This window comes from Dendropsophus ebraccatus, chromosome 1, assembly GCF_027789765.1.
Source record: "Dendropsophus ebraccatus isolate aDenEbr1 chromosome 1, aDenEbr1.pat, whole genome shotgun sequence".
Lineage (NCBI taxonomy): Eukaryota > Metazoa > Chordata > Amphibia > Anura > Hylidae > Dendropsophus > Dendropsophus ebraccatus.
The window spans coordinates 80,985,128-81,001,166 of NC_091454.1; the positions used below are offsets into that span (position 1 = coordinate 80,985,128).

General features: G+C 41.1%; 1 protein-coding gene across 3 annotated transcripts in view; it reads left to right on the forward strand.

Moving 5' to 3' along the window:
• Window positions 1-16,039, forward strand: part of METTL25 (methyltransferase like 25) — a 165,258-nt gene that overhangs the window by 64,144 nt on the left and 85,075 nt on the right. For all 3 annotated transcript variants that reach the window (XM_069974027.1, XM_069974021.1, XM_069974035.1), the window contains exon 6: window positions 398-545. In XM_069974027.1, coding sequence (XP_069830128.1) covers window positions 398-545 — 148 coding nt within the window. The remainder of the gene's footprint in view (window positions 1-397; window positions 546-16,039) is intronic.

The following is a 16,039-nucleotide window of genomic DNA, read 5'->3' on the forward strand; positions in this document are numbered from 1 at the left end:
GAGTGTGCTTCATTTCCTGGCTCGCAGCCCAGTCCCGACTGATTGCAGTAGACAGGCACCATTGTAAATATATGATGCCCATCTCCTGTAGTTTAAATGGCAAACCAGGGAGTGAAGTATGCTTCTCCCAGCTACTTTAAACTATTGAAGGGACTTTTAATGCCAAGGCCGCAACTAATCTAAACTTTTGACATGTCTGTGTGACTATTTTAAAGGTTTACATAAATGACAGTAATGCTTTAAGCGACCTTGTCTATATAAATGGTCTAATTTACCCTCCCATTAGTTTATTGGGGAGACCTAATTTTATTGAAACATCCATAATAACTGCGGCTGGTAGTGCATTTTACATACTATACTATCTAACAAATATTCTTTGTTTATTTTTTCCCCTTAGGAATCCATTATGGTTGGGCTGCACACATGCGGTGATCTTGCCCCAAATACTCTGAGGATTTTTACTTCAAAGCCAGAAATGAAAGCAGTATGCAGCGTTGGTTGCTGCTATCATTTTCTTTCAGAAGAGTTTGACCATCTAGAAGAAGGTAACATAAAAATTGCTCGGGAACTAACTTAAAATAGTTGGTTGTTGGCATAAATCCAGGTAGTCCCTTTAATGAGTTTAAAAAGATTATGTCCTAAGGTTCAGTGTCCTCAACCCTATAAGGAAGCTGCCAGATTGGGCCTAAAAGCGCACTTTTTTTTTTTTGACCTGTTTTACTTTCTGCATCAATTCCATTGTGATGCTTTAAAATATCCATGTGAAACATTTTTTTTTCTAATAGTATGTACATTTACCTCACAATTACTCCTTTACAAGGAACATAGGGGTACAGGCACAACAAAATACCTTATGCAATTCTTCATGACTTCACTCCATATATGACCATATGCTGCTGATTAGGCACACAGCAGGGCGCAGAAGTGAAAGAGTGCATCTGGGCACCATACGCATTTGCAGTGCCCCCTGTGCTACCAGTACCATTTTGGAAAGTACATTTCTCAAAGAATTTATCTATATATAATTACTCCTAAGAATCATGGGGTATATGCATCCCAAAACATGTCACAAAAGCACCCTCCAGGTAGCGTTATACTACTGTAAGAGCACACAGTAGGGCTCAGAAGGGTAGGAGCGCCATTTTGGTGCAGATTGTGCTGCAATGGATTTGCATTTGCAGTGTTCCTATGGTAAAAATCCAGTGGAACACCCCTCAGAGAAGTCATCTAGGTGTGTAGTGAGCCTGAGAATACAAGAAGTGCTGTAAATAACAAAATAATCTCAAATAGATTTTTCTTTTCAGAATTGCATTATCTTGTACTACCCAAAAAGCCCTTTTGGGTCAGATTCTGTTGAGTATTACACAAATTGAAAATGATTCCTCAGCTTTATTTATTTATTTAATTTTTTTTACATATTTAGATCTTAGTAGTTAATAAACTGTATGGATTGACATAGGTGATACATCTTACGTTATTTAATATATTATTTGTTATGGTGACATTCACTTTATCACACTGGTATCCCCACTGAAGATATTTTCTAGTGTTTTCACAAAGTTTTACAGGGTATAGTCTAGTAAACATTTTGGACTAGAATGAAGAAAATAGTTTGGCTTAATTTCTATTTAGCCTTGTTCAGGGGATTATACACATCTGCGTCCTTTAATGCAGATATTTCTCTGAGTGCATATTTTGATGGTCACAGTGCTGAGAGGAGCCAGACATGATTTCTTTACTGGACAAACCCTGTTAATTTTCACAGAACTCACCACAGTCTGATATCTGTGGAACCCTCAGATAATGTCATCATGTCTTCTGCAATTGGAGATTTAAAGCGACTCTGTACCATCAATCTGACCCCCCCCCCACTCCCAAACCACTCCTCTCCACTCTGTCCTGGGTTCTGTTTGGCAGGTGATGCAGTTATAGTCCTAAAAAACTACTTTTGAACTTGCAGCCCCATGCCAAACGGCCATGGCCTAGATTGTGTATGCATTAGGCTGGCACAACCTCTCTGTCCCTTCTCCCCGCCCTCTTCATTAGGAATGCTCCAGGCAGATTGTCTCCTAATTATCAGCTTTGTCAGCACGGCACATGGGCTGGATCGTTAAGGCACCTGTGCAATGTTCACACAGGAGAAAATGCATTCCTAATAATGAAGAGGGTGGAGAGGAGGGACAGAGAGGTTTTGCCAGCCTAATGCATACACAATCTAGGCCACTGCCGTTTGGCATGGGGCTGCAAGTTAAAAGTTGTTTTTTTTGGACAATAACTGCATCACCTGCCGAACGGACCCCAGGACAGATGTTGGATTAAAAGCAGCTATCCGAAGGTACAAGCAGTTTGGAAGGGACAGATTGTGGGTACAGAGTCACTTTAGCAAGGATACGGCATTCTAAACTTGTAAAAAAAAAGTTATCCAGAAGAACCATGTCAAATGTGACTTCCTATGTCTACTGAAATAACACACAGCTGTATGTTGAGATACAGAGCAGAAATGGGTATCGACTATGTAACAGAGTTAAACACACTTATTCTCCACATCACCATCTCTATTGCATGGTTCTTTGAAATACAGCAGCTTTTACTTGCTGTCTTGTTCACTGTTAGATATTGATTGCGACTTCAGAAACTGTTCTATCAATACCAACATGTTCTATCAATACCAAAATTGCAGTTTTACCGGGGCTGCGCTTACTAATATAGCTAATGCAACAAAACATAGGAATGTAAATCTCCCTATAAAAATAAAGTTCTCCATAAAGAACTAATAGAAAAGTTGACTTAAAAGTGAAAATTGGATCTAAAAGTTTACTTTTGCAGTCAACAGCACTACTCGAACAGGCATGGCAGGATTTTGACATCGTATGCTGACGCCAGCATATAATGAAATGAACACTTTAATTCATTTTAATGGTTTGGTCTTCTATGTTTATCATTACTGGTTACTGCATTTGAGGTGCAGCCCATGTTTGCTGTTTATTTGTTATTTCGTATAGTGCTCACCCCATCATACCTACAGTAGATTGTGGAAAGATCTTTCTCCTCCCTCTATCAATTAGCTACAAAGAAAGGAGGAATTGCTCGCAGACACCAATCAAATGTCTAAAAAATATAATCTTAGATCACAACCTTGGACTGTTTTTATACTTACTGGAGCCTATAGAAGTGTACAATGTAATATAAAATGATGATTTTTTTTTCTAACACTTCTCTCATTACTGGCCTTGGTAGGTTGGTAGAAAAGGTAATCTCTTCATGACCAAAGGTCATTAATGCATGTATGTTTAGGTCACACTGAACCAGTAAACCAGTGTTCTACGTTTATTTCTCTTCGCCTTCTAAGAACCATAACTTATTTTTCCATTTACCAAGTTGGTCATTTTTTTGTGCCATGATATATAGTTTTTATTGTTACCATATTGATAGGATTATTATTATTTTTTTAATTGCTTTTTATACATTGTTTTTCCAATATATCATGTAAGCTTTTCAGTGGGCAGAAACAATATAGTTATATTTGAATAGTTTGGACAATGCATACTTTACCAGTTACGAACTATTTTTTCATATTTTTATTTGAGAAGTGAGGTAAAAATATTTTTTTATTTTATTTTATTTTTTACACTTTTTAGCCCCTTGGAGGCACCAATCAGCGCTTATCCACCAGACCAAATAGACATTTCCTAGTATTACCAAGGGACTTGAACAGAATATGTGCAGTGTACAGTATGTAGTCCAAGCGTGGCCAATTAGAGAGCATGTGAAAGAAATCATCAGGCTGATGCCCACCCTGTGGAGAAACCCTGGGGGTTTTATAAATCTCATGTAAAATATAAAGTTAGGATATCCTCCCCTCTCTCCCAGGCTCATTACTGATTGTAGGATGGAGGTACACTGTTCAGACACAAGAGGCCCATCTTTCCATTTCTATTTAAAGATAGCTCCAATGGAATGGGAATCTAGAAATTTAGTGAGTATGACTTGGTAGAGACTACAAGTAAACCTTAATGAGGAGCTCCAGATTAGCACAACTGCACCCAGAGTTAGAACCGACTTTAGAATGCTAGGGATATCACATATGTGCCTCAACTGCAAAAATATGTAAAAACAGTATTGGGTTAAATGACACTCCTTATGCAGCTGTTGGTATGATCTGTTGATCCATATTGGGTCAATGAAGTTATTTTATTTGTTCAGACAGTTATGCACGTAGCAATACCAAATATGCTATTTTTTTTGTGTGCGTTTAAACTTTATAAATGAAGCAGGTAATATGAGTGGAGGTCCACAATTTTCCAGAATCCCTGGATGGCTGGACATTGCCACATGCAGTGTGTGAGGTCAGCTTCAGGAGCTCTACACTTGAAGCACAATGACGTGTGGAATATTGGAGAAAGATCAGAGCGGCAAAATATACGTACAGTCATCTCCATGTATCTTGTCGCGGGTAGTGTTTTGACAGAGTATTCCAGCATAGTGAGGAGGTCTGGCACCGCTTGATCTGGGAAATTGTTAAGCCATCGAGGCAATCTCGTCGTCTGAGTTGTATTGTCCAATGAGGAGTGGAGATAGCTACTTGTAGAAGATATCTGTTGTTTGGCAGTTGTGGGTCGCCTCAGAACTGTATGAAAAGTTTTAATTCTTCTATGCAATCACTTGGTCATTTGTACTTTTTATTGCAATACATACTGTATATTCTACAGTTACTGTAAAACTTTAGCACTTATATTTAGAAATACACAGTGCTCACCTGGCGCTGTGAGAGAAGTCACTTGTATTTATGAGCTGCTGCTGCATTGTGCATAGGTAACAATCTGTTAGTTATCAGCGGGTGGGTGGAGGCAGAGGCAGGTAATAAATACTGGTGACGGTTCTATTGCAGTGCGAGCACTGTGTACTGTACTTCCAATTGTAAGTGCTTGTAAACTGCAGTACCTAACCGCATAAGCAACAGACCACTGAAAACAGCATGCCTGTCATTTAATAATGCCGCCCTTAGCCAGAGCAGCCTAACTAACCTGACAGGTTACTTTGGTGATATTGCAGAAATACAGATGTAAAAAAACACAGGCCTAAAATCGTCTCAGTATGGATCCATTATAACATGCAGTATTTAGAAGAAAAAAAAATCTATTACAGATCTGAAATATGGAACTGTGAATTAGTTTTTAGGTATAGTTGTTCTAGCATTTTTGGTAAATTGAGTACTCTCTCTGCCTGCTTGCTTGCTGGCTTGCATGCATGACTCGACTGCTAAGGCCACAGTATCACAGTAATTAACTACAGTATTACGTGAGCATTGTACGTGTCATCAGCACATCAGGCCCAGTGGACATAGCGGTCGTCCTACTATGGCAGCAAATTCAGTGTTGAGAAAAGGTTTTTTGTTGTACGGATTTTTTGTCTTTTCCTTAGGCGAAGTTTCTTCTTTATTTTCCAAAACAAAATGGTACAACAGAAAACCCCTTCAACAAATGTGTAGATGCAGTGCTCTGGGGGTAGCCTTGAATCTGTTTTTTTATCATTATGCTGTGAATTTGTGTAATAAAAGAGATCTCTCTGATGTTTTCCAAAATAGTAATGTAATCATACTGAAAGAAACACCAGAGGAAATTAAAAAAGAGGCCCAGTTTTTTGAATTACATAAAAGACTTTTATTGAAAGTAGGGAACGGTGGTTTAGGGCAAATTGGTTACTAAAGAGAATAAGCAACCTAAATCCTTATAGATGGTTATTGCAGATTGCTGTAGCAAGTGCTGCATGGTTCAGTGTAACTGTGACCTGGGGAAATGAAAAGGAATTATTGTTCTTTCTATATATTTCTTGTGTCGATGGAAGTTTTATTCAGAATTTCTTTACAATTAAACTGTACAAACCCACTTATCAGTTTACATATGGGCTCGATGCTTTGTTTTGCAGATGTAGAGCATTTTTTTACACTGTATACTGTTCTATGGAATAGCAGATCAGCCTGCACTATTCAATACAGCAAATACATGTACACCCCCAGTCCTGTTCTATCACTTAGTTTAATTGTTATGAAGCTATGGAAACCACAATGCTGCCCCTAGTGCCATGGAGAGCTCATAATTTTTATTTTAAAACCCCTATAAATGTGTCAGTAAGCAAGATTTAAAATAAACCTCTTCAGTTAAATATGTATACATAAGTCAGCTGATGTGAAGGGGTAAATTAAGCGGGATCAGGGGTTGAACCCACTCATTAGACATCAGGTGTTGATTACTATGTTTGGCGGCTTATTCAATATCAGTCCAAGCAGCACATCATTCAATAGGATTAAACCACACACTTAGAGCTCCATTAACTCTAAATAACTGCATACTCAGTTCAATAGAGTGTGGTATGGAAATAATGCACACCTTTTTGTACCTTTATCTTGCCGCTTTGTGCCACTTGCGTCACGCTTGAGGAAGCGGAAGTGTCTGTCCTCCGAAAGGCCGTCCAGGACACTAGGTGGTTTAAACTTGGAAATGTTCAGCTATGTGAGCAAGTGATCGTTTCATGTAGAAATAAACCACGTTTTGCATTATATATGCTGTGAGTATTGGTGTTTCCCTATGGTGGAGGCATTTTGCATATAGCACAAAGCGTCAAGATAAAGGTACAGATATGTGTACTATATTTCCATACCACACTCTTATTGAACTGACTATGTTTAGCAGACCCCCCGGCGGCAGTCATTTTACCCTTTTAGTTTTGCCATCTAATGCGATCATAGCATTGAATGGGTTGAATGACAGGTGGCTGATTGGCACCCCTGCAACATGATTATGGTGTGCTGATGGGTTACTTGAGGCATGAGACTACCTTATCGTGGTGGGGTGGTTTACACTGTTTGCAAATGGTAACCAAAATTTTTTTTAGCAGTTGGGAGGGCTGCTTTTAACTATTTTCATGTCTGTAGTAGGTCTACATCTTGCCATTGTGGTGAGCTTTTTTGTGTTTACAATTTCAGCCATAGCAACGCTCTCCTGCCTAGTGTGAATAGTGTTCTAGGAGAGCTGACCAAATTTGTTTTTTTTTTTCTGTGTTCCAGATGGGGGGAGTGGCTGCTTTCACTTGGTCGTGCACTCCACCCATCCCACCCAGGTGGTGCAATTATTTTTGCAGGTATAAGACGGATCTTGCATAGGCGTATTGTACGCCATTGAGAGGCCATAGTACAGTGTAGGGTCCGCCCCGAGCATGAGGATACCTTATCGTGGTGGGGTGGTTTACACTGTTTGCAAATGGTAACCAAAAGCCTCATTATTTTTGTGGGAATTTCTTTTTTAGCAGTTGGGAGGGCTGCTTTTAACTATTGTGAGCTGTTGCATTTTTCTTTGTTTTTGTATTTACAATTTCAGCCATAGCAAGGCGCTCCTGTCTAGTGTGAATGGTGTTCTAGGAGAGCTGACCAAATTTGTCTTTTTTTTCTGATGGGTTACTTAGCAAGCAGAGGCTCCATGCTTACTTTACAATGCTGCCAAAGAAGCTCTCTCTGGCAGTATTAGCAATCTAATGATTGCTTATGAAAGGCCTTTAAAGGGGCTATCCAGCGCTACAAAAACATGGCCACTTTCCCCCTACTGTTGTCTCCAGTGCGTTGGGTTTTGAAACTCCGTTCCATTGAAGTAAATGGAGCTTAACTGCAAACCACACCTAAACTGGAGACAACAGTAGGGGGAAAAGTGGCCATGTTTTTGTAGCGCTGGATAACCCCTTTAACCCCTAGACGACCCTGGACGTAGGGTTACGTCATGGAAGTCTGTCCCCAGACAACCCATAACGTAACTGTACGTCCTGGGTGTTTCTCCCGCTATGAAGCGCGCTCCGGAGCGGAGCGCGCTTCATAGGAGGTGGGGGCCGGCTGCAGTGAGCAGCCAGGACCTCACCGGTAATGACACGCTGCAGCGATCGCGCTGCCGCGTGTCATTAACCCCTTAAACGCAGCGACCATGGCGTTTAGGTGTAAGTGACAGGGGGAGTCCCCTGTCACTTACCGATCGGGACCCCCGCAGTGTGACTGCGGGTGTCCCGATCGGTAAAACGGACCGCCGGAGGTCTCTCACCTGCCTCCGTGCGGTCCGATCGGCGATCTGCTGCACTAAGCCTGCACAGGCAGGCTCAATGAGCAGATTGCCGATAACACTGATCAATGCTATGCCTATGGCATAGCAATGGTCAGTGTAGAAATCAAACTAGTGTATGTAAAAGTCCCCCAAAGGGACTTCAAATGTGTAAAAAAAAAAAAAAGTTCAAAACACTATTACACTACCCCGAAGCCCCTCCCCCAATAAAAGTTGAAATAACCCCCCCATCCTATTATATAAATAAAACATATAAAAATAAATAAATAGATAAACCTATAATATACCGTAGCGTGCATAATTGTTCGATCTATTAAAATATAACAAGCGTCATTGTGATCGGTGAACGACGTACACGAAAAGAGGGAAAAAAAGTGCGCAGATTACCGATTTTAAGTTACATTATATATTAAAAAAAATCAATAAAAAGTGATCAAAACGTCCGATCTTCACAAATATGGTATTAATAAAATCTAGAGATCACGGCGGAAAAAATGACACCCCATACAGCCCTGTAGGTGAAAAAATAAAACCGTTATAAGCGTCACAATAGGCCCATTTTAATAATATTTAATTGCCAAAAAAAAAGGATTTCATAAAAAAAATACATATATAACATTAGAGAATCTGTGTAACCTGCATATGGTTGTGTTCGGACTGACCTATAGAATAATGGTATTTTGTCGCTGTTACCATATAGTGCATTACGTAGACACAGGAACCCCCCAAACATTACCATATTGCATTCTTTTTTTACGATTTCACCTATTTATATCTTCATAAATAATAATTTTGGAATTCCATCATACATATTATGGTAGAATAAAAGACGCCATTACAAAGTACAACTATTCCTGTAAAGAACAAGCACTTACATGGCCTTGTAGATAGAAAACTGAGAGTGCTAGAGCTCTTAGAGGGGGAGGAGGGAAAAACGAAAACACTAAGATCAAAATTTGTGCGGTCCACTGGGTCATTTTGGGCCTGGTCCTCAAAGGGTTAAGTTTATATGAAATATTTTTAAAACAAATAATAAGAAAAAACCCTATCATAATAAATGTTTAAATTACTTCTACCGCACCTTATTTCCTACCCCACCTTTTCAAAATAAAAAAAATGTAAACCCAAAATAAAAGTAAACATATTTTGTATCACTGCTTGCGGAATTTATTGTACACTACTTGTAATCCTGCATGATAAATGTCTTTAAAAAAATAAATAAAATTCTAAACACCAAAATTGCAGATTTTTGGGGGCATTATACATTAGAAAAAAAATCATTAACCCCTTAACGACATCGGGCGTACATTTACGCCCCCGTTGCCTGGGCTTTAACGCAACAGGACGTAAATGTACGCCCAGCGATCGGGGAAGATGGCCTGCTATAAATCATAGCAGGCCATCTTAGCTTCTCGGCACGGGGGGGTGGTAAACACCCTCCGTGCTGACGATCGCCGCTATTGGCTGATCAATTCAGATCAGCCAATAGCGGCGATCAGCACCTTCGGAAAAAATGGCGGTCGGTGCTGTCCGAGGACGGCTCCGACCGCCATTACTGTAAAAAGTCACGGTGATCGGCGATCGGGCCGGTGGCACGGCGATCAAAGTCCCCAAAAGTAATAAATACCTGCTCTGGACCCCTCAGCTAGGTAGCTGAGGGGTCCAGAGCAGGTATTTGTACATTACTCACCTGTGCCAGGGTCCCGATCGGCGTCTACCGGGTTCGCGGCGTCCTCGTCTTCTCGTCGCGTCTTCTTCCGTGGGGTCCCCTTCGGCTTTTTTCGGCTCCAGCGTCGTCTTTTTCCGGATTTTGCGCTCTGCTGCCCTCTAGCGGCTGATAAGTGTAATACACTTATCAGCAGCTATAGGGATGTTCAGCATGTAGTAAAATTTATTTTTTTCTATTTTCCGCACCCTATCGCCGCTGAGTGTTGATCAGCATCGCACGAAAGTGCGCTGCTGATAAGCAACTCCTCCTTTTTGGCGTAGGGTGTTTTTTTTCTATATCCTACTGCCACGGTCTGCTGATAAGTGCCGCGGCATTTATCAGCAACACCATTTTTGGCGTAGGTTTTTTTTTTAATACTTATTGTAAAAAAACACGTAAAAACACTACATTACACCACACTACACTACATTGAATAAAGTTTGACACTACACCACTACATACCCCATATACCAATCTCCATATAAAAGTGTCCCCCTGGCGTGTTTTCGGTATCAGACGCATACGCTATTAATGCCTCGGACACTGAAACAGCCAGTGAGGATGAATGGGGGGGATCCTTTTTCCCTCCATTCATCCTCATCATCCAGTAACGTGTCTGGGGGTAGCGTAGCGTACGCTGACCCCAGACACGTCTTTTCTGCCAGTACCGTCCCAATAAGAGATGACGGTATGGTGTGAAATTCTACAAACACTGTGAGAGTATCTCAGGGTACACTTGCATATTTTGGGTACGTGCACACTGCAGAATGGCGAAGGATAACCCTTTGTGCATTCCGCAGCTAGCACCCACCGGCGGACTGATGCGGGCTCGTGTCTCCACCCGTGTCATAGACTCCATTCTATGCATGGGCGGATTCCATCGTCCATCCAAAGAATGAATACGTTGGATGGAGAGCGGAATCCGCCCGTGCATAGAATGAAGTCTATGACACGTGTGGAGACGTGCGTGCCCGCATCAGCCCGCCGGCGGGTGCCAGGTGCGGAATGCGTGAAGGGTTATCTGTCGCGATTCCGCAGTGTGCATGTACCCTTAGAGTGTATGTAGGAAGGGACACCCGAATCCAGCCCCCAGATGCCCCCTCCCCCCCATCCTCGGAGTTAGTGGGAAGATCGTTTGGGAACTGATCTTCCCACTGCTGGATAAAGGTTACCACCTGTACGGGGATATCTTTTATACCAGCACCCCCTCTTCCGGTCCCTCGCTGCCTGAGCTAGTGTAGCTTGCGGCACGATCCGAAAATATCAGAAGCAGTAATAGAGCCCTAATATTTAGCAGCCATGGAGCGGACCCAGCGCTTCTGGATATGAAGGACCCCGGATCGCACCAGGGCAACATTTTCCAGGTGACGTCCCCCACACAGGAAAACATGAGACCCCAGAAGAAGTGCAGAGTGTGGCGTAACAGGGGGATTAGGAAGGACACCATTTTCCAGTGTGACACCTGTCCTGATCACCCCGTCCTCTGCATACTGGATCACTTCAAGGCGTACCACACGTCATTGGGGTTCTACATTATCTAAATTCTGTCCCTTATTCCTATTTCAGGGGTCACGTTGATCCAGGGATTATTCTGATTGCCATTATGGAGTCGGGAAGGAATTTTTTTCCTGGTGATGAAGCTACTGTCGTCTGCCTCACAAGGGTTTTTTGCCTTCCTCTGAATCAACACAGGTTGAATTTGATGGATAACTGTCATTTTCAACCTTATAAACTAATAATTGGCCTAATATCCCCAAATAAATTAATAATTGTCCCTTTTCCCCAGCTAAATAGGTATGGCCGCCATTCCCATTAGAGGATGCCATGTTGCAATTACAAAGCCTCTGTGCGGCCAGGACAGTAGAAACCCCCCACAAGTGACCCCATTCTGGAAACTACAACCCATAAGGAATCTAACAAGGGGGGCAGCAGGGATATGGCCCCCTGGTGACGGGCACATTTGTGCCGTGAAAATGAAAAAAAAATATATTTTTTATTTTCACACCACATGTTCTACAAAAGTGCCCGTCACCAGTGGGGTCCATATGCTCACTGCACCCCTTGTTAGATACCTTATGGGGTGTAATTTCCAGAATGGGGTCACTTGTGGGGGGTTTCTACTGTCCTGGCAGCACAGAGTCTTTGTAATTGCATCATGGCATCCATCCTCCATTCCAGCCTCTAAATGGCGCTCTGTCCCTTTGGTGGCTTGCCCTGTGCCCATATGGCACATTATGTCCACATGTGGGGTATTTTCGTACTCAGGGGAAATTAATCTACAGGTTTTGCATTTATTTTCTTTTTTACCCCTTGTGGAAATGGAAAAAAATCAAGGCTAGACCAACATTTAGTGTAATTTTTTTAAAATTTTTTACTCTAAATCATTGATCTTGTCATGATTTTTTAATTCTCACAAGGGGCTAAAAGATAAAAAAAAACACAAAATGTGTAGAGAAATTTCCCCTGGGTACGGAAATACCCCACATGTGGACATAAAGCGCCATGTGGATGCAGGGTTAGCCTCCAAAGGGAAGGAGCGCCATTTGGTTTTTGAAGGCTGGATTTGGATGGAATGGATTTCGAGGGGCCATGTTGCATTCAAAAGGCCCCTGTGTTGCCAAGAAAGTTGAAACCCCCCACAAGTGACCCCATTCTGGAAACTACACCCCTCAAGGAATGTAACAAGGGGTGTAGTGAGCATATGGACCCCACTGGTGACGGGCACAAATGTGGCGTGAAAATGAAATATTACATTTTTTACACTATAATGTTGGTCTAGCCTTGAATTTATCATTTTCACAAGGGGTTAAAAGAGAGAAAAAAAATGTGTAGAGCAATTTCCCCCGAGTCCGTAAATACCCCACATGTGGACATAAAGCGCCATGTGGGCACAGGGCAAGCCTCTCAAGGGAAGGTGCGCTATTTGGATTTTGGAGGTTGGATTTGGCTAAAATGGATGATGAATGCCATGTCGCATTTACAGAGCCCTCATGCTGCCAAAACACTGTAAACCCCCCACAAGTGACCTCATTCTGGAAACTGCACACCTCAAGGAATCTAACAAGGGGTGCAGTGAGGATATGGACCCCTTGATGATGGGCACATTTGAGCCATGAAAGTGAAAAAATGAAAATTTTCGCTTTCACATCACATTGTTCCACATTTGTGCCCGTCACCAGTGGGGTCCATATGCTCACTGCCCCCTTTGTTAGATTCCTTGAGGGGTATAGTTTCCAGAATGGGGTCACTTGTGGGGGGTTTCCAGTGTCTTGGCCGCACGAGTGCTCTGTAAATGCGACATGGCCCTTGAAATCCATTCGAAACTGCGCTACATGTTTTGTGTTTTTTTATCTTTTTTTTCTTTTTTTCATGCCATATTGTTCGGAAAATCTGTGAAGCACCTGTGGGGTCCAGATGCTCACCGCACCCCTTGTTACATTCCTTGAGGGGTGTAGTTTTCTAAATGGTGTCCCTTTAGGGGTGTTTTTTAGATTTTGCACCCCAGAGCCTCTGCCAACCTGAAGTGGTACAGTCAAAAATGACCAAATATAACGGAGGCGTTGAAATTCACTTGGCGCTTCTTTGTATCTGAGGCTTATGGTTGTGTAAAATAGCGCAATAGGGCCACATATGGGGTATTTCTATAAACTGCAGAAACTGGCAATAATTATTGGGGTGCATTTCTCTGGTAATAGGTTTATAATTATGAAAAATATTGGATTACAATAAAATCTCTGCACAGAAAATAAAAATTTTCAAATTTCTTACACACTTAACTTTTATTTCTGTGACTCCCCTAAAGGGTTAAAACACTTTCTGGTTGTGCTTTTGCAGAGTGTGGGGGTGCAGTTTCTGAAATGGGGTGCTTTGTGGGGCTTTCTAACATACAGGACCCTCAAATACACTTTAAACCTGAACAGGTCCCTAAAAATATCTGATTTTGAAATTTTACTGAAAATTTGGAAATTTGCTGCTTATGTTTTAAGCTTTCTATTGTCTAAAAAAAATGAAAGATAGTTTAATAAATGCCGCCAACATAAAGTAGACATGTTGCTAATGCTATTTAATATATAATTTATGTGGCATAACCATTTTCTGTATAAGCAAAAAAGTTTCAAAGTTGGAAAAATGCATTTTTTCACAATTTTTCATGTTATTTTGGGTTTTTTCATAAAGATTTGTTATAAGTATCGACACCAATTTACCAGAAATGTAAAGTACAATATGTCACGAGAAAACAATCTCAGAATCAGCCGGATAGGTAAAAGCATCCCGAAGTTATTAATGAATAAAGTGACACTGGTCAAATTCATAAAATTTGTCTCTGTCCTTAAAGCGTAACTGTCATTTCAGGGTCATTTTTCTGAAAACATTAAATATCAACAGTACAAGCGATTTTAAGAAACTCTGTAATAGGTTTTATGTACTAAAAGAGTTTCCTTCTGTACTGAAAAAGCAATCTCCCAGCCTCCCTTCTCACATCAGATGAAGCAGGATTTCTGTCTCCATTATGTGGCTATGGAGAGGGGAGGGGCTGTGAGGAGTGACTGAGCACGGAGGATTTCTGCAAAGCACAACACCCTGCAATCTTCTCTCAGTAAGTTCATAGATAAGCACTGACCTTTCTGACCCCTGAATCCTGCGGTTTAGGTGCCCAGAGAGTCTACAAACAGCTGACCTTCATGTCACCTCTTCCTGCTCCCTCATCTCCCTTGGCCCCTCCCCCCTTCATAGGCTTACAATGGAGATAGCAGAACCCGTCTTCACTGGCTTCTCTGTAATGAAGACGTGTTTGCCTGAAAATGCACAGATAAGAAGTCAGGGGGGAGGCTGGGAGATTGCTTCTTGAGTACAGAAGGAGGCTTTTTTGGCTGATGAAACCTATTACAGAGTTTCTTAAAATCGCTTATACTACTGATTTCTGCAATAAAAAAAAAACATGACAGTAACGCTTTAAGGCCATTTCAGGCTCTGTCCTTAAGGGGTTAAAAAAGATCCAAACCAAAATAGTACTGTTAAAAACTATGAATCATGACCCAAAGAATAAGAATACAGCCTTGTAAATTTAAAAATATTAACATCTATAGAGGTTAAAACAGAGGAATTTTAAGCATGTTTAATTTTTTTTTTTTTTTTAAGTACAGTAGTGCCTTGGATTACGAGCATAATTCGTTCCGGGTCCGTGCTTGTAATCCAAATCCACTCTTAAACCAAAGCAAATTTTCCCATAAGAAATCAGTGATATGGAGGCAATTGGTTCCACACCCCAAAAATAATGATTTATTATTCTGAATAACATGTAAAACAGATAAAACAAACATTCAGAAACAGCAGAATATATGATATTATAAGTTACTGTACAGTAATTGAGAGGATGGGAAACACAAGGGCTGACAGAGACTGGAGGGAGCATGAAGGAATGAGCAGGGCAGATGTGGGCACCTACAGGCAACACTCTCTGTCTGAGGAGAGAGGGGTTACAGCTATGAAGAGATTACCTCCACATTCCTGTCCCCTGATGTGAGCCCCAGCCTAAAGTGGATCTGCCATGATTTGGAGGGTGAAGGAGACTTCCTGGGTCGGAGTACAGGGCTGTAGACCACGCTATGCAGACCATGCCTCTCCTCCACTCGCGCTCCCACTCAGTACAGGGAGCTCTTAAACCAAAACAATGCTCTTAAACCAAGTAACAATTTTGAAAAACTGTGAGCTCTTAAACCAAAACGCTCTTAAACCAAGTTACTGTTAAACCAAGGTACCACTGTATTAAAATAAAATAAACTATATAAATTGGGTATTGCTGTAATCGCTATCACCCACAAAATGCAGGGAACCAGTCACTTTTACTGTAACTTGCATGGTGTAAAAACAAAATCTCCCAAATTTTAATAAATTGCTGAGTTTTTCTATTTTTTTTTTTCAATTTCCCCCTACAAATGTATTTATTTATTTTTAAGTCACAAGACAGTAAAATTAGTCTTGCAAAAAATAAGTCATCATATGGCTCTGTATATAGAAAGATCATGGTGTTATGGGTTTATGGGCAAGGAGGAAAAATGAAAATGCCAAAGTGAAATTAAATCCGGGCATGAAAGAGTTAAGAAACAAGTAAAAGATGTATATTTTTTAAGAAACTTTATCGTTAAACGTTGAGGAAATATCATGGATGCAGCTTGGGTAGTTAGATCTCATCTACAGGGTTCTAGGTCACTTGACTTTATTCTCTAGTTGCTTC